At 53.7% G+C, this 16,886-nt stretch overlaps 5 protein-coding genes across 5 annotated transcripts; 1 reads left to right on the top strand and 4 right to left on the bottom strand.

Annotated features, from left to right (window-relative positions):
- Positions 1-304: 304 nt before the first annotated feature.
- Positions 305-2,749, bottom strand: QC761_709880 (uncharacterized protein; the record flags this gene model as incomplete). The annotated part of the gene is made up of 1 exon (XM_062882539.1): positions 305-2,749. The coding sequence occupies one exon, from the start codon at positions 2,747-2,749 to the stop codon at positions 305-307; it is 2,445 nt and encodes an 814-aa protein (XP_062728590.1).
- A 2,929-nt stretch (positions 2,750-5,678) lies between these two features.
- Positions 5,679-7,613, bottom strand: QC761_709870 (uncharacterized protein; the record flags this gene model as incomplete). Its single annotated transcript, XM_062882538.1, has 2 exons — positions 5,679-5,960; positions 6,037-7,613. 2 exons carry the CDS (start codon positions 7,611-7,613, stop codon positions 5,816-5,818), a joined length of 1,722 nt encoding a protein of 573 aa, XP_062728589.1. The 3' UTR covers positions 5,679-5,815.
- A 1,334-nt stretch (positions 7,614-8,947) lies between these two features.
- On the bottom strand, positions 8,948-10,814 carry cdc42 (GTPase Cdc42; the record flags this gene model as incomplete). Its single annotated transcript, XM_062882537.1, has 4 exons — positions 9,989-10,814; positions 9,594-9,713; positions 9,083-9,461; positions 8,948-9,013 (listed from the first exon to the last, which is right to left on the bottom strand). Exons 1-4 carry the CDS (start codon positions 10,006-10,008, stop codon positions 8,948-8,950), a joined length of 585 nt encoding a protein of 194 aa, XP_062728588.1. The 5' UTR covers positions 10,009-10,814.
- A 505-nt stretch (positions 10,815-11,319) lies between these two features.
- QC761_709850 (uncharacterized protein) lies at positions 11,320-12,054 on the top strand (the record flags this gene model as incomplete). Its single annotated transcript, XM_062882536.1, has 1 exon — positions 11,320-12,054. The coding sequence occupies one exon, from the start codon at positions 11,320-11,322 to the stop codon at positions 12,052-12,054; it is 735 nt and encodes a 244-aa protein (XP_062728587.1).
- A 747-nt stretch (positions 12,055-12,801) lies between these two features.
- Positions 12,802-15,675, bottom strand: QC761_709840 (uncharacterized protein; the record flags this gene model as incomplete). The annotated part of the gene is made up of 1 exon (XM_062882535.1): positions 12,802-15,675. One exon carries the CDS (start codon positions 15,673-15,675, stop codon positions 12,802-12,804), a length of 2,874 nt encoding a protein of 957 aa, XP_062728586.1.
- Between the last annotated feature and the right edge of the window lie 1,211 nt (positions 15,676-16,886).

The raw sequence follows: 16,886 nt of genomic DNA, 5'->3' as shown, positions 1-16,886 counted from the left end.
GCCAAAAAAAAAAAAAAAACCAAAGATACAATCGAAAAAGAAAAAACAGAATGGGCTTATTACAAGGAGCGAAGGGTTTTGCAAAAGGTGCAAAAGGAGTAACAACAACAACACATGGGTAGATAAACAAGAAAAAACGAAAGTGAAACAAGAGCTATCACCCAATTTAAAAAAAAAGAGCAAGATTACAAACAAATACCCTCAAGTATAAAAGATACTAAAAACTTTGGATCCCGATTCCCACCCCCTTTTGTCCATGCTCTTTCTCTCTCTCTCTCTCTCTCTCTCTGCCCCGGTCTTCCCCTTAGTTGACAACCTCCTCCTCCACAGTCCATCCATTCATGTTTCCCTGAATGGCCAACCCGAAACCGGATCCCATGCCACCGTAGCTGGCCTGGTACTGGTGTCCACGGCGCTGGCCATCATCGTTTCCACCGCCCATGTTGCCGTTTCCAACGCCGTTCTCGAAGCCGGGGGCTAATACTGGCAAGCTGACGGCCCGGTTGTGAGAGCCCCTGGTGTTGACGGGAGCGAGAAGACCGCCGATGGTGGTCGCGCCAGAGCTGGTGGCGTAGCCGTTGGAAATGCTGGCCGACTGCTGGTGGCCCATGCCTCCATGACCCTGGGGAACCTCGAGGGAGATGCCGGGCTCGTTGGGCGAAGACTGAGCAGTGCCGAACAGAGCAGCCTGTTGAGCGGCCAGCTGGTGGTGCTGGTGCTGTTGTTGCTGCTGGGCCTGGTGAGACACATGAGTGAGATACATGGTCAAGGGGTTGCTGTTCTGGTTGAACAAGGCGGCAGCAGCCTGGCCGTTCTGCTGGTTGTGACCGTTGCCGGTGGGCGAGTGGCCGCTCTGGCTAGACCCGTTGGCCGAAGGAGAAGGCACCTGCTCGCCACGAGGGGACTGCTGAGCCTGCTGCTGGAGCTGGCGGGGCGGGTTGCCGCAACGATCCTTGCCAAAGTTGACCTTGAACTTCCTGTACTCCTCCTTTCCACGGACAGCTTCGATAGCCTTGATGGCGTTGGCAATGTTGGTGAAGTTGACAAACGCGCAGCTCTTCTCACGCAGCGTGTTGACCAGCTCAATCTCACCGTACTCGGAGAAATCCTGTCTCAGTCTGTCTTCGGTCCAGGTCTCGTCGAGGTTACCAATGTACACGTTGCGCGAAGCACCACCGCTGACAGCCAGGGCAATGGCGGGAGGGAGAGCACCAGAGTGCTTGCCCCAGCCAATCTTGAGTCTGCGGTTGTGAATCATCAGACCCTGCAGGTTGCTAAGGGCATAGAAAGACGCAGCAGCTGTGGGATCAATAAAGGTCACAAAGCAGATGTGCTTGTCGGGAATGTACCGGATGTGGTGCAAAAGACCGCCGCGAACAACATTGCAAATCTCCTCGATGGTGGTCTCGGGATGAATGTTGCCGAGGTAAATGGTCCGGTTGCCCAGATTGGTGATGCCACCGGCCGTCGTGGCTACGGCAGCGGCAGCGACCGACTGCTGAGCCAGGGCACTGGAAATCAAGTCACGGTCGGCACCCGTCAACATATGGGCATAGCCAGGGGCAATTCCAAGGTACTGGGCGGCATTCTGCTGCTGAGTCTTGGACACATAGGCGCACCGGTCCTTGCCATAGTACACCCTGCGGGGCGCCTGCCACTTGGCCTCCTGGGGAAGCTGAGAGACGGCCTTGATGGCATTGGCAATGGACAAGAAGTGCACAAAGGCAATGTTCTTCTCGCGCACAATCTTGATGGTATCAATGGCACCAAACTTGCCGAGATCCTCACGAAGCTCCTCCTCGGAAATGTCCTCGGGCAGGTTGCCGAGGTACACATTTCTGGAAGCACCAGACTGCTGAACAGCCAGGTGAACCGAGGTGGGCACCTGCGAGGGCTTGCCCCAGCCAATCTTGATATCCTGTCCCTTGATGCAGAGCTTTTTCAAGATGGCATCAGAGTGGAAGTGAGTGGCCGAGGCGGGGTCCAGGAACGAGATGAAGGCGCAGTTCTTATCGGGAAGAAGACGGACCGACTCGATCTGACCGCTGCGAACGTGGCCCAATATCTCCTCGGCCGAAGTGTCAGGGGGAATGTTGCCCAGGTACACAGTTCTACTGGTACCAGTCACAAGACCCGGTGTCATCGGCATGGGAGAAGCAGGCTGAACGGGCATCTGCAGGCCAGCCATATTGTTAAAAGACGCCGTGGGCGACTGGGGCGAATAGAACTGGGGGGCGCCATAAGCCGAAGGAGAGACGATTCCGCCGTACATCTGGGAAGAAATGCTCTGCTGGATCGGGCTCGACGCGCCATTCTGCTGCTGAAGGTTTTGCTGCTGAAGCTGCTGGAAGCTGCTCACATTCTGGAAATGAGGGCTCGCAAATGCAGCAGGAGTGCCGGGCTGGAAGGGGCTGAGGAGAAGCTGGGACGGCAGCAGCGAGGCAAACTCGAAACCAGTGCCAGGAGAAGTCAGCTCGCCATTGTGATGGTTCTGCTGCTGCTGCTGCTGTTGGTTATATTGCTGCTGCTGCTGTTGTTGCTGCTGCTGCTGCTGCTGCTGGTGCTGGTGAGAGACAGGCTGGGTGTTGATGGTCGGAATGTTTCCGCGTCTCGGATGCCTGTCGGCAAAGCCAGAGATGTTGGAGGCAAAGGCACCGTGGGAAAAGCCGGTATCGCTGTTGGAGGGCTTGGAGGCGTGGCCGAAACGGTGGCTGCTAGACCCCGTCTGGGGGGTAGAGATATCCTGCATCCCGAGAAGATGCGGGGGGACAAGAGTGTCCCTGGTGACGTGAGATAGAACCGCCGTTTTGAAGGATTAGACGTGCCTGGTGAGAGGCACGGGAAGAAACAGACGCGTGCTGGAATGTATGGCCCCTGGAAGATGCGGTGAAGCGAATCCCCCCCCTGTTCACCAAGTGTGTTTTGTCTTTTTCAGAGGGCAAAGACGGGCTAAAAAAGCGGGAGAAGCGTGGCAGATTCGTGTGAAAGAAAATGCTGGCTATCAATGAAAGACGACGACCCAATTGACCGAGGGGTCCGACGTGTGGCTGGCCGACCGAAAGGACTCAGGAATGTCTTCGTGCGGGCTGTTGGCGATTTCTAACAAAGAAGGATGCTTCGTATTAAAGTTGTTATCGTATAATCGATTCGACGAGCGAGGGCTTTAGGTCCAGTCCGAGAGAGCGAGAGAGTTCTCTGAAGACGGGTGTCGACGAAGGGTGGGTTGAGATGGTCGTCGACTAGGGGTCAAGTCAAGGGGTTGCGTGGGCGGCTCCAAAGAATTATTACCTAGGATATAGTAAAAAGAATGATGCCGAAGGGAAAGAAAAGGCAGGTTGGGTAGGTTAGAAGGCGGAGGAAAGGCGGCAACAAAAAATGAAGAAGCGAGAGGTGCCAGCGACAATAAAAGAGAGAGGACGCTCAGGACGGAGCGAAAAAAGGGGAGAGGTGAAAGGTTGGCAAGGACAAGAAGGTGAAGTGGATGGAGCTTTAATTGCCTGGCCACTTAGCGCCGTACCTTTGTCCAAAGTCACTGTGGCTAGTCACTAGTATGCATGAAATACTTGGCCTAAAAGTACCCTCAGGAGTCCCCCCCTGCCGCTCAGCATTGCAACCAGCGTCGCCTTAAGGTAGGGGAATGGGGTCGGCCCAGCACAAGACCACGCATTTCTTCTGCATTGTCCCTACCGTTGAAGGACATGTCATCATGCCTCTTCCCGTCGAGTCCATCTGAAGACGACGACCAAGACGACATCAATTGCCCCTCTCTTTTGTCTTGTCTCTTGTATTTTGCTCTCACCGTGTCCAGGTACCATAATCCGAGACTTGGCGGCACGAGGCTTTCGCTTCAGAGTTCAGACCTCACGAGACAGACAGACAATCACAATCCTCTCTTCACGGACAATGTCTGAACAACAAGAAAGAAATCATCAGCAAGCAACGCAAGCAGTGTCCGTGGCCACAGTCTGCCCGTTCCGCGCTCTCTCCCGACCTCCCGACCGCCCGTCCCACCCGGACCACCACCACCACCCGCCTCATCATCATTGCCTCCGAACCAAGCCATCCCAATCTTTGTCACATATTACCATTCAATTCTCCCGATTGGGCCCAGCCATTATTTTGGCTTTGCTGACATTGTCTCTCTCTCACATCTCCACGATTGTTCTGTTCTTTTTTACTCACCTTACTTACCCTATCGAAATCCTTCCCAATATCAATTTCCGGGAGTCCGGGCACCGTTTTTTTCCCGTTCCCCCATGAATTACGTCGCCCTGCCACGAATTAGCATCTTTCTGCAATTGAGTTTAGATTCCACACTTCAATGATCGAAACTTTTAACTTTCCCCAACCACACACCCCAAAATAGTTCTCCATAGCACCAAGAGAACAAGACTGTTACCTGGGGTAAGGTAGTGGTGTGGTGAAACCAGGGGAAATAACGCCCCAAGCATTCTCACCTCTCTCTCTCCACACTGTGTGTGTTATGCAACCTAAACCAAAACCAAACCACCCACCGTTGAAAGACAGCTTCGGTAGGAAGAAGAAAAAAAAAGAAAAACAAAGACCAAAATGTCTTCGTGGCACCATTCAACATTTTGCTTCACTAGGTATGTAGGCGCCTGCAGGTTGCACAGGTCAGTACATATACACCCGACATAGAAATTCTGTTAAAAGTCGAGAAAAATAATGCTCGCATTTGGATGGTCAGGAATCGCCAATGGCTGATGCAGGTACCGCGGTGGTGGCCGCCTTATCCAGACCGCCGAATTTGATACTACCCCTGAATAGATGGATGGATGGATGGACGCCGGATTCACTTGACCACACGCACATTGGCCCCCAACAAGGCTTATCAACGGCTACGCATTCCATATTTACCCAAGACTCAAGTCTGAAGGAAACACTCTTTCACTCTGTCCCGTATGCATGGATATTCGCATGATATCCCACCCTTTCTAGAATCATAACCCACAAACCCCCAGGGTCCTCTCCCCCGAAACCTCCCGTTTCAGATATTCTCCCCGTCCATCCTGGAAAGACAGATATTAAAAGGGTCCAGTCCAGATCTACCCGCCCGCCCGCCTGCCTACCTGCCTGCCTGCCTGCCTGCCTGTTGTTGATCAGTTAACCCAAACAAATCCTCACATCTGTACCATACAGAGTCAACTCCGAGAACCTGGAAAAGGAACAAAAGAACTGCGCCGTCTTTCCCCCAAAGGATTTGCCCCCCCAAAACCCGAGGATGTGGTTCTCCCCAACTGTGGCCAATTTGACTCGGCCGAGAACCTTCGCCTGATTCCTTCAACGTAGGCAACATGCCTATATATATGTAATCCGTTGGGCTCGAAACAAAACAAATACGAATCCAACAAATGAGAGTTTTTTTTAAAAAAAAATTATAAAAAAGAATTATAAAAAAAAGGCATCTCATCATCCATTTTGCGACAACTTCAAGATCAGGGTTAGGGTTGTGCTAATCTTCAACAACCACGACTTTGACCTCATCATCCAACCCCCGACTGCACCGCAGCCACACTCATGGCATAAAACAAACAACAACGCTATTCATCTCCTTCAACTTCACATAGTCCGAGTTCTCTTGCATCTTGGCGTTGATAGCTCCCTCGCCGCCGGATGGAATCCAAACAGCATGACACACACATCACCACTCAAACCCATAACATCTAAATCCATCTTTTCATCTATGACAGAAAGACTAAAATGTAAACCTAAAAGCCTAACCTCATCCCCCAAACTCCAAGCCTTCTTTTCCCCCCTCCTCTCTAAAAGAACCCCATCCCAGTTCATCCTTTCTCTAAGGCTTCGCACGCCCCATAAATCTAGGATACAAACTGCACGTCCTCACAGTATGCTGGTTCGCAATCCAAGCAATAAACCGCTCCAACCCCAACCCATACCCACCGTGCGGGCTGGTGCCGTACTTTCTCTGCTCCGTGTACCTATAATAACCATCATCATATTAGCATCATCATCATCCTCTAAACCTCCCCCACCCCCCGGCCTAAGAACACATACCAGTAGTAAGGCTCATGCCCAATATCATTCTTCTTATACGCCTCAATCAACTCCTCATAATCAAACATCCTCATCGACCCGCCCACAATCTCACCCACCCCCGGCATCAGCACATCCACAGACTCCGTCACCCTCAAGTCTTTGGGGTCCTTCTGCATGTAAAACGCCTTTATCTCGACAGGGAAATGCGTCAAAAAGATGGGCCGGTTGATAATGTCCGTCATCTTTCTCTCCGCAGCCTCGGCAATGTCGTCACCAAACACGTGGGGCTTGCCCTCCTCGTTGAGAATCGGCTCCTCCTGCGTGTTGAGCCAGTCGATCGCGTCGGCGTACCTCATCCGCATAAACGGCCTGCTCGGCTTCTGGAAGCCGGGGTTGAGAAGCTTGAGGTAGGCCGCAGAGGTGGGATTGGCAAGCACCTTGTCGACGACGCGGCAAATCAACTCCTCAATGTGCTCGAGCAGGTCGTCAAATTCGATAAAGTCCATCTCGGCCTCGACGTGCGTGTACTCGGATAGATGGCGGCGGGTGAGCGACTTCTCGGCCCTGAAAGACTTCTCGATACAGTAGACGTTGCCGAGCGACTGGATCACAGTCTCGAGGTACAGCTGAGAAGACTGGGTAAGGTAAGCCTCCTCTCCATAGTAGGGAAACCCGAAAAGAGTAGAACCACCCTCAACCTGAGTCTGGACCATGGCAGGAGGCGACACCTTGGTGAACTCCATCTCCCTATAACTATCCACAAATGCCAGCTCAATCGCCTCCCTCAACTTCATCACCGCGCTCGCATTGTCCCCCCTCAGCACCAAATGCCTGTTGTCCAACATGCTCGCCTCCCACGGGTCCTGATCCTTGCTAACCTTGTTGCTAAACGCCTCCAAATCACTCGGCGCACCACCCACCACCTCAAAATAATCCACGTGCAGCTCCCTCCCATCCGGCGCCTCAGCCCCCTCGGGAACCCTCTTCAACAGCCCATACACCGCCAGCGCAGTCTCCTGCGCAAACAACAGCGCATCATGGTTCCTGGTCAGATCCCCAGCAGGAAGGATACACTGCAGCTTCCCATAACCGTCCTTGATCTCCAGAAACGTCGCCGCCTTCTGCACCCTAATCCTGTGAATCCGCCCAAACACCTTGACCCTCTTCCCAATCAGCCCCTCGTCCTTCTGGCTCAGCTTGATCCTCTCCGCCTTGGGGAGCGACTCGTCCTGCTTGAGGACGATCTTCTTGCTGTCCTCCAGGTTCTTCAACCTCTGCAGCCGCTCCTCCTCCTCCTTCCTCGCGGCGTCCTTCTCCTTGGCCAGCTTCTTCTTGTACGCGTCCACGCGGCCGACGGCCTTTTTGAGCGCAGACTTGGCGGGTTCCTCCCACGAGGTGGCAGCGTCCTCCTTCTTGACGAGCGTCAGGTACGTGGGCGCGGGGGTGGTCTCGAGGTGGGTGATGAGGGCGTGATACAGCGACTGGAAGGGCTTGGCCTCGGTGCCGTCGGCCGAGGCGTCGTCTTTGCCCGAGGCGGGGTCTATGTACACCTTTTGGGCAGCGGTGCGGTCGGCGAGATCTTGGGTCGCGGCCATGATTGCGGCTGCTGCTGGTCACGATAGGTATGTAATGTCTGTGTGTGTCTTTTTGTGGTTGGAGGAAAAGAAAAGAAAAGGGAGAAAGAGATGGTGGGGGTGAAGAAAAGTGTATGGCGGGGCACCACTTGTCGATTGAAGGGGACCAGACCCCTCACACAAGGGGAAAAAAAACCCAATGACTCAACGGCGCGCACCTTCCGTGGTCGGTAGAGCTATCTGTTATCAAAGCAACCCTCAAAAGCCACAACCTGTAAAAGATAAGATCAAGTTTCACATGATTCACCTGTAACATGTTTCCTTATCAACTTCGCCCCCAGGGGTGAGAAACAGACAAGACACCTCCTGGATTGAGTCAGGGCGGTGAACCTTGAAGTAAATACCAAGCCCTCTTTGTAGATAAGACCAACCTCGGTCCTACACTACGACTCTTTGGCAACTGCACCAAAGGATATTTCTCCCTGGTTTGTCGAGTTCGGGTGATTCTCTCCCCGTGTTCATCTCAGAACTCGATCAGACCACTCGTCCGATTTGCAGACCAACCAGCGGAGACTTTTGCTCAGACCTGTTGCACATACATGACCCGGATATCAATCAGTCAGAATCAAGTGTAGCTCTCCAATACCCCGAGTTATCAAAAAATTAGCACAAGTAAACAAAACAACAACAAAAAAAGATGGTAAACTTTGATTCAATTGCACTCCAATCGCCAAACTGTCCTATCGAAAGCTTCCTGTATTCTCAGAGCAGGTACCTTACACGGTGGCCCACCCGCGCAGCAACAAGGGGAGGGGAAGGGGGATAGAATCAAGAAGGAAGAAATGTGCTAAACAGGCCGTGGAAGAGATACCAAGAAGTTGTTCGACTGGGTTTGGAAGAGGGGGAGGAAATTCCGTAGAAGAAAATGAAACTCTGTTCCAGCCTGACCACTTCGTTCCCAGCTTCGGAGAGGGCATCTCCCATACCAGAAATTACCCGTGCCTGTCCCGGACCCAAGCAGCTAAGGACGGCGGTTGGCGCATAGTTCGTTGTTGAAGATCGAGGCTGCCGTTCAAGGTAGGGAGGGGGATGAGAATAGTGGTGCGTAGGTATCGGTGTGTGTGTGTGTGTGTGTGTGATGACGATAATGATGATGCTAAATCCCAGGCCTGTAGCGTTGCCGCTTTATGGTGCATTGATCTCTAGAAATCCCCCAACCTGCCAGAGGTCTATTTGGTTTGCTGAAGACAGGGCTGGGTTAAATCAATGTCCAGATTCGCTCTTCCAACTTTGACGCTGCTTTCCACCCTGGGTGGTATTTTGACTAGACAACAAGATATATCCAAACTCGTGACTCAAAGAATCTGGCACTTGTGGCGGCTCTTCTTGGGTGTGGGTGGTTCTAAGGCAGCAACAATAGCCTAGAGCAATAATTGTCAGTTTTTTTTTCTTTTTTTCTTTTCCGAGGCAAGAACTCTGCCATCACCTACCTCATCAAAGACATCCTTCAACTTGTACTGCGTGAGGGCACTGCACTCGACATATTTGACAGCACCGAGATCCTTCGCCATCCTCTCACCGTCGGCTTTTGACACGGGCGACATCTTTTGCTTGGCCAGCTTCTGCTGGACCGAAGGATCGTCACGCAAATCCACCTGAGTGCCGACGATCAGGCAGGGAACGCCAGGGCAGTGGTGGTGCACTTCGGGGAACCACTTCTCGCGGACGTTTTCGAACGAGGCCGGAGATGTGACGCTGAAGCAGACCAAGAAGACGTCGGTCTGTGGATATGAGAGAGGACGCAGGCGGTCGTAATCTTCTTGCCCGGCAGTATCAAACAGGCCCAATGTGTACGGCTCATCTCCGATCCTACATAGTTCTCGTCAGAACAAAGGGCGACAAGCAGCGGGTTTGCATGTGGAAGCACAAGCGTGTCTCGGGTAGGGCGCCATGGCAACTCGTCGTGACCATGTCGCCAGCGGGATGAGGGTTTCAACCTACATGACTGTGACGGCATAGTTGTCGAAGACGGTCGGGACATATTCCGAGGGGAACTTGTTTGTTGTATAGCTGATCAGAAGACAAGTCTTTCCGACAGCACCGTCACCGACGACCACGCACCTAGGTTATCGCAGTACATGATTAGCAACAGGCTCTTGAAACTATAGATTTGCAAACGGATGCGCCGGCTACAAAATCGCTGTCGGGAGACGCGTCCAGGATGGAAATGTCGCTGTTCCGAGCCATGATGGTCGAGTCGAGTCGAGTCGAGCGGTGTGGACTTGATCGGACTCGGCCGCATCGCGTGGGGAAGCAGTCGGTTTGTGCTGGCAGCGACTTATAGAGCGCAGCTTGCTTCAGGCTGGGAGGGAGAGTAAATAAAAGGGCTCACACACTTGATGGTTCCTAAAACCATTTTGACGAATGGCACAGGGCTCTCGGTTTGTCTTGCCGGGCTGTTTGATCACAGGGCTCTATCGTCGACCGCCTCTCGTTCAGAAGCCTTGCGTCCAACAGCAGCTCTCCCCTTATCGCGCGACTGAACAGCTCAAAGGGAATGGACCCGGCAAATGCAATTCGAGGACCGATGTGGAGTCGGTAAGGGATGCGATGGGGGGGAAAAGCGGGAAGGTCAAATGGGGTGTGGTGGTGGCAGTGGGCAGCGGGCAGCAGCGGGCGATGACGAGGTGTGTGAGGTCTGAAAGTAATTCGTCGGTGTGTGGTATGCGGCTGTCGACGGTTGACTGACTCCTGCACGGACAAAGAAAGACGACGACTTGGACTGAACGAAGGCGGGACACAGCGTGGAGCAAGATGGGCAATTGGGTTTCTTGGGGGGGGGAAGAGACGACAATTGAATTTACGGATACCGAAGGGGGGGATGGTGGTTTTGTTATGCAGCCAGGCCAGCAACCTCGTAAGATTACAGGCCGTGAGGGAAGCACGAGCATAGGAGTGATCAGTGGGCGAGTTCCTTGTTTAGGTCGTCCGCTGCCTGTGGGGGAGTGGTAACCGAACACCGTATTATTACTAGCGCAGTACTATCACCCGCGCTAAAGTCCTACTATCAGAACTTAGCACAGTTACGCCTCGCTGTAATTCGATACGCCTCTTGAGAGCCAGGGCAGCGATAGCTCTTCGCATCCACTTGCCTCTTTCATGGCAAGAGAGGAGATAGGACTGGGAGCACAAGAGTGGGAGAAGTGGGAGAAGTGGGAGAAGTGGAAGAAGTGGGAGAGAAAAAGCACATCATTTTTATGAACAAGCGTGTTTGTGCAGTCCTGTCCTATCAGAGAGGCAGCAGTCTCATCAGATGCCAGCTCACTCAAGAAGGGGGGGGACCAGTTGTACGGCGGACGCCTGGCCGCGGCACCAGGGTTATGGCCTCCGTAGCTTGAAGAATGCTTGTCTTCAGTGGTACAACTGCTTCCATTGCATAAAAGGTCTGCAGTAGAGGCATTCACAGTCCACCTTGGCAAGGGTCCTGCAGTTGGAGTAGGTCCTGCGTGTAATTACTTGTTATACATGAGACAGCAAACAGTCATCAGCTGCCTCGGACGCACTATCCAAGTTGATGAAGCTGAGACGGAGCCGTGCTTATCGCGGAATGAACGATTAAATGGTGGAAAGTGGGGCGTTTGGTATTTCCAACATCTCATAACGCATCAGCTCACTTCAAGCTCACTTACTCACTCGCCAACACCACACATCTCCAACTTCAACCAAGATGTCTACCGATAAAATCGACTCCCTCCTCCAACAATACCTCCTCCTCCTCAACGAATACACCACCCTCCGCACCACCCTCAACCACCTCCAGTCATCCCTCTACCAGCACCTCGCCCGCGCCAACTTTTCCGCCCAACCCGGCGTGAGATACTACGGCCAAGACTACTACGATGAGCGAATGCAATCCACCTCCCATCTCGACATCACCATCTCTTCCGAAACCAACACACCCGAGTTCAGCCTTGTAAGACCACCAGTCACAAATGATAAACCATTAGAGAAGCCAAAACCCAGCCACAACACCAAAGAGCAACCCCAAACTCAGGACGGGCCAGGATCAACACAGCATGCCAACAACACCAACCCATCGTCACCACATCCACCGCCCAAAAATGAAGCTGGTGATGGCAAGGCCAGAGACGAAGCAGAGTCAAAAAGGGATGATTCGCAACCAACCCCAACATCAAAACACAAGAACTCCACCAACCCCCTCCACTGGTTCGGCATCCTAACCCCCCTCCCCCTCCGCCTCGCCCAAGCAGACGCCAAAACCGCCGTCGAGGATATCATCCCCAAACTAGCAACCCTCAGCGAGCAGTTGAAAGCCCTCGAAGTTGAAGTCAGACGTGAGAGAAAGAAGAGGGCCAAGGCCGAGAAGGAAGAGTCCAAACAACAAAAAGATCAAAACAGAGGCCGCTGTGGAGGTATAAGCACTATCAACTTAAACGTGTAAAGTAAACAGATAAAAAAAAACTTGACGAGTAAAACAGCGGGCAATCTTAAGCTGGTCTAAAAGATAATAGATTCAAACTACGTAATTGAACAGTTTGCTTCCGCTGTTATGCCAACATCACTGCTAGTTTATTATGTTTTCTTTTCCTTGTCATCATCATCACCATCATCATCATAATACCAATATCTATCTTACAACGTCGCATACCTGCCCAACATTTATCAAACTCGCTGTTCAAACCCAAGTGCAACAACACATAGTCTCTTTAACCAACCATCCCAGCCCCGCCAAATCAAAACTAATCAACAAATAAACAACCAACTCTTTTCAAACGTTGTATCGGTTAGTTCTTGACTCGGTATCTACCCATTATAACCCGTTTCTCGTCAACATCAAAAGACACCCGTTTCTGAAAACCTCCTTGCTTTTGCCTCGAGCTATATAATATACATACCCACCTACCTAAATAACATATCTAAACTGTCCCAACTTTGACTAACTAACGCAGCCGAAAAAGCCCATAAACAATGCTTGTTCAAATACTCTTCCAACATCCATAATTCGGTATACAACCAACCAACCAACCACCCATTATTCTTTTTCTTCTCTCATCAAAGCAACTTTTTCCTCACCCTCCTAACATATATCCCTCCCTCTTTCTACCCTCCTCCTTGTTGATATACCTGTCTCCTCTTCCTGCCTCTCCAGATACCCCACCACAAACCTAGCCTGCACAAAAACCACATCCTACTGCGTTTGCACAGGCTGGTGGTGGTTATTCTGGTCAGCAGCCATACCCACCTCCGGGACAGCAGGAGGGGCATCAACTACTAGTGGTGACACAATTGGAGGACGAGGACAAGCAGAAGGGTTCATCACCACTCCAGCTGTAGCAGCGGGCGCAGAACCACCACCTGCAGGCGTTACAACCGGCCCAGGAGAAGGTATCACAACCGGAGCAGCAGCAGGCACAACAACACCCTGCTGCCCCCCCCCTCCCTCCATCTTCACCACCGGCTCCGCCCCCTCAATAGGCACCAACCTCGCCTCCACCACCCCCACCTCCTCCGGCTTCTCCCCCCCAGCAACAATCCCGCTCGGCCTGCTCGGATCCGTAAACCGCTCCGGCACCCCCTTCGCCGCAAACTCTCCCCATCCCCTCCCTACATAACTCCCCAGCAACGAGCTCCACTTGTAATCCCCCCTGCTCACCCTCTGAATCTCCTTGTACGCATAACTATTATAGTAATGCAACCCCGTCTTTGGGTCTCGGTATCGGGCAGGATGGTTGGTAATGACACACAACGGCGGGTGCGCCGGCTTGGCCAGCCGGTTCATCTTCCGACCAAACAAGATCTGGTTCTGAATCTGCTTGTCCTTGATGGCGGCGTCGTCAAAGTTTTGGAGGATGATGCAGCTTCTGGTGACTTTGCTCTGTGGTAGCTGGTCTTGAGCTGGTGGTTCTGGGTTGGTGGCGGCGGACTGGGGGAGAGCTGATTGGGGTGTGTCGGGCTGTTTGGCTGTTGTTGGGGTTGCCGAGACTGGGCCTGCTGATATTGGTGTCGCCGAGACAGGTGTTGCTGATTCCGGCGTCTGAGCTGGCGCCGACTTCTGCTGAGCAGGAGTTGACGGAATAGGAGGAGCGGGAATGTTCAGTTTTGGTACAGTTGGTGGTACAGGGGCGGACATAGTTGGGGTAGATAATATGGGCAGCGCTGGTGCGGGAACAGCCGGAGCAGAAAGCGGCATGGAGAGTGGCGATGGGGTATGTGATGTATTGGGCAGAGCGAGGACATTGGATTTCCCGCCTGACGGAGGAAACCCCAACATTGGCATCTGGGCTCCAAGCATTGGGCCAGGTGGTGGTGCGAGAATAGGGGCAGCAAGAACCCCTGATGTGGGCGGTCTCGCCTCTGGTGGTGGTGGTATCGGCGGTGGTGCCATTGAGGGGGCTGTTGGAGGTGTCATTGATAGTACCGGTGCTGCCGGCCCCTTGGGTGGTGATACTGAGGTTGTTGGTGGAAGTGGAGGCGCAAATACTGGACCTGACGGTGGTGCCGAGGCAGCCGTGGGTATTTGAGCGGGTGGTGGTGGTGGTGGTGAAGGAACTGGCGGTTGGAATGTCCCCAAAGCAGGAACCGGCGCTGGTGCTGCGACGGTTGGCGGTGGTGCGGGCATTACTACTGCTGGAGGTGTGGGCGTTGAAGCTGGAGTAGAGACAGCCGGTGCTGGGCTTGCCAGTGGGGTTGGGAGAGGTGCTGCTGGTGCCGAAACTGGGGCAGTAGATGGTGGTTGCGTTGCTGGAACAGACACTGGTGGTTCCGTGGTTGGAGCGGAGACTGGCCCCTGTGTTGCCGATGTTGATGTCGTTACCGGCACAGCAGGTGAATTCACCGGAGCAGCTGTTGTCCCAGCGTTTGGCGTCTCTGTTGGAACAGTGCCAGCCAACATCTTCGCATCAACCTTTTCAGCCTTGACCTCCCCCTCCTTCCCACCCACCTTCATCTTCTCCCCCTCCGCCGGCGTCGTCGTCGGCGTCCCCGGCTCCTCACCAACCCCCATCTCCTTCGCAGCCAACACCGCCGCCGCACTCTGCCTCTTCTTCCTCGGCGCCCTCTCCTCCATCGACACCAAGTTCCCCACATGCTTCCCCTGCCCCTCACTCAACTCCTGAATCCCACTCCAAAAAGTCACTACCGGCCCATCCAGCTTCCGACTATTCAACGCCGCAATCTTCTTCAGCCTCTCCTCCTCCCTCTGCTTCTCCGCCTCCTCCCACCGATTCAAACTCCTCGCATTCCTCTTCTCCACCTTGGCCGCCTCAGCCAGCCTCTCCGCCTGCGTCATAGGCGGCTTCTTCATCGCCTCCAGCAACTTGGCCTTCTTCTCCATCCTCTCAATCTGCTTCCTCCTCCTAATCTCATCCGTCACCATCTTCTCATGCAGCTGCTGCTTGCTCATCCTTGTCGTCGACCGCTCCGACGCTCTGGTAGGCATATCCGCCAGCGTAGGCAACCAACTAGCCCTCTCACTCTTCTTCTTCGGCCTCGGCGGCTTCGGCGCCGGGCTGGCAACCGTGCTCCCCGCGTTTGAGCTCCCCGGCGGCTCTATCCTAACCTTTTTGCGGAACTTGGCCGGGATAGCCTCTTGAGTTTTCCTCTTCCGCTGAGCCGCTCTCTTCTCTCTAGCTTGTCTCTCCAGCTCTTTCTCACCTTCGTCCTCGTCAGCGTTGGCGGCATCGTTGTCTTCTTCGTCCGAGGAGCTATCCATTTGGACGTCGGACGCGTCGTCTTTGGCTTCGGGGGTGAAGCCGGCGTCGTCTTCATCTTCGGCGAACAAGAGTTCGAGGTCGTCGGCGTCGGCGTCGGTCGAGGTTGTGGTTGTGGTGAGGAGGGGGGCTTCGTTTGCGAGGAGGGCTTTCATGCGGTTGCCAGCTGTGGAGCGCTTGGTGCGGGAGGTGGCGAGCCATTCTGTTTGCTGTTGTTGGGGGGATGATTTCTTGACGGAGGTGGCGTCGATGTCGGAGTCGGAGTCGGAGTCTGATGAGGATAAAGAATCGAGGACTGGGGTGGAGGGTTTGGTGGAGGTGGTCTCGTCGGGGAGGGGGGTTGGGGGGGTCATTTTTGGGCGATGAAGCCTTCAAGCGGCTGGATTTTTAATAATAATGATGATTTGGAGCAATTCGAGCCATGGAGAATGATACCAGATTTGTGGTATATCCGACAAGAGGTAGTGGTGTGAGGAACTAGGTTGAAGGCATTTACGTTGAACTTGAAAGGCTTCGTTCGTCACTGTGCACCGCGAACAAAATACAGTGGAACCGCGACTCTGAAGATGTGGCAAGGATTTGACACTGGCCAAAAATTGCCGGCCGGCAATGGCGGGAGGTCCCTTACGTAGCTTAACCTTTCAGGCGGGTTTAGCGCTTGATTGCGCCATTGACTGTTGCCCCACCTCGGTCTACAAGCCGCAACGGCGCTCTCGGGGGGGGGGGGGGGGGGGGGGTTCATTGAAAGAGACGAGGCGAGCGAGGTCGCATTTTATTTTCTTTCGACTTAGGTAGAGCTTCATTTTCTCATTGTTTTCTTTCCTTCAAGTCTCCCACAGTATAGTTGCCTCATTGGCAACCACAAACCACCCAGAAGATGTTCCGCCCACGCCCCTCCACCATCCGCACCTTTGCGACCACCACCCGCCGCCTCGCCAACGCCCCCCCCCCCCAGCACCCCCCTCCGACTATCTAATCAACCTCTCCAAATCCCAAGGCGTCGCCCAAGGGCTCACCGGCGCAATCGGCTACACCCCCCTCATCCGCCTGAACCACCTCTCCTCCCAAACCGGCTGCGAGATCCTCGGCAAAGCCGAGTTCATGAACCCGGGAGGTTCAATCAAAGACCGCGCAGCCCTCTACGTGGTCAAAGACGCCGAAGAAAGGGGTCTCCTCCGCCCCGGCGGCACCGTGGTCGAAGGAACCGCAGGCAACACCGGCATCGGTCTCGCCCACGTCTGTCGGTCAAGAGGTTACAAGCTGGTCATCTATATGCCCGACACCCAGTCCCAGGGCAAGATCGATTTGTTGCGGTTGTTAGGAGCTGAGGTCTACCCCGTGCCTGCGGTCGCGTTCGAGAACCCACAAAACTACAACCATCAGGCAAAGAGGCATGCCGAGAGGTTGGACAACGCCGTTTGGACAAACCAGTTCGACAACACCGCCAACAGGAGGGCGCATATCGAGACGACGGGACCGGAAATTTGGTATCAGACTGGGGGCAAGGTCGATGCGTTTACTTGTGCGACTGGTACCGGCGGGACGTTGGCGGGGATTACGAGAT

The sequence above is a fragment of the Podospora bellae-mahoneyi genome, chromosome 7 (genome assembly GCF_035222275.1).
Source record: "Podospora bellae-mahoneyi strain CBS 112042 chromosome 7, whole genome shotgun sequence".
Classification (NCBI taxonomy): Eukaryota; Fungi; Ascomycota; class Sordariomycetes; order Sordariales; family Podosporaceae; genus Podospora; species Podospora bellae-mahoneyi.
This window is presented reverse-complemented; position numbering and strand designations above follow the sequence as displayed.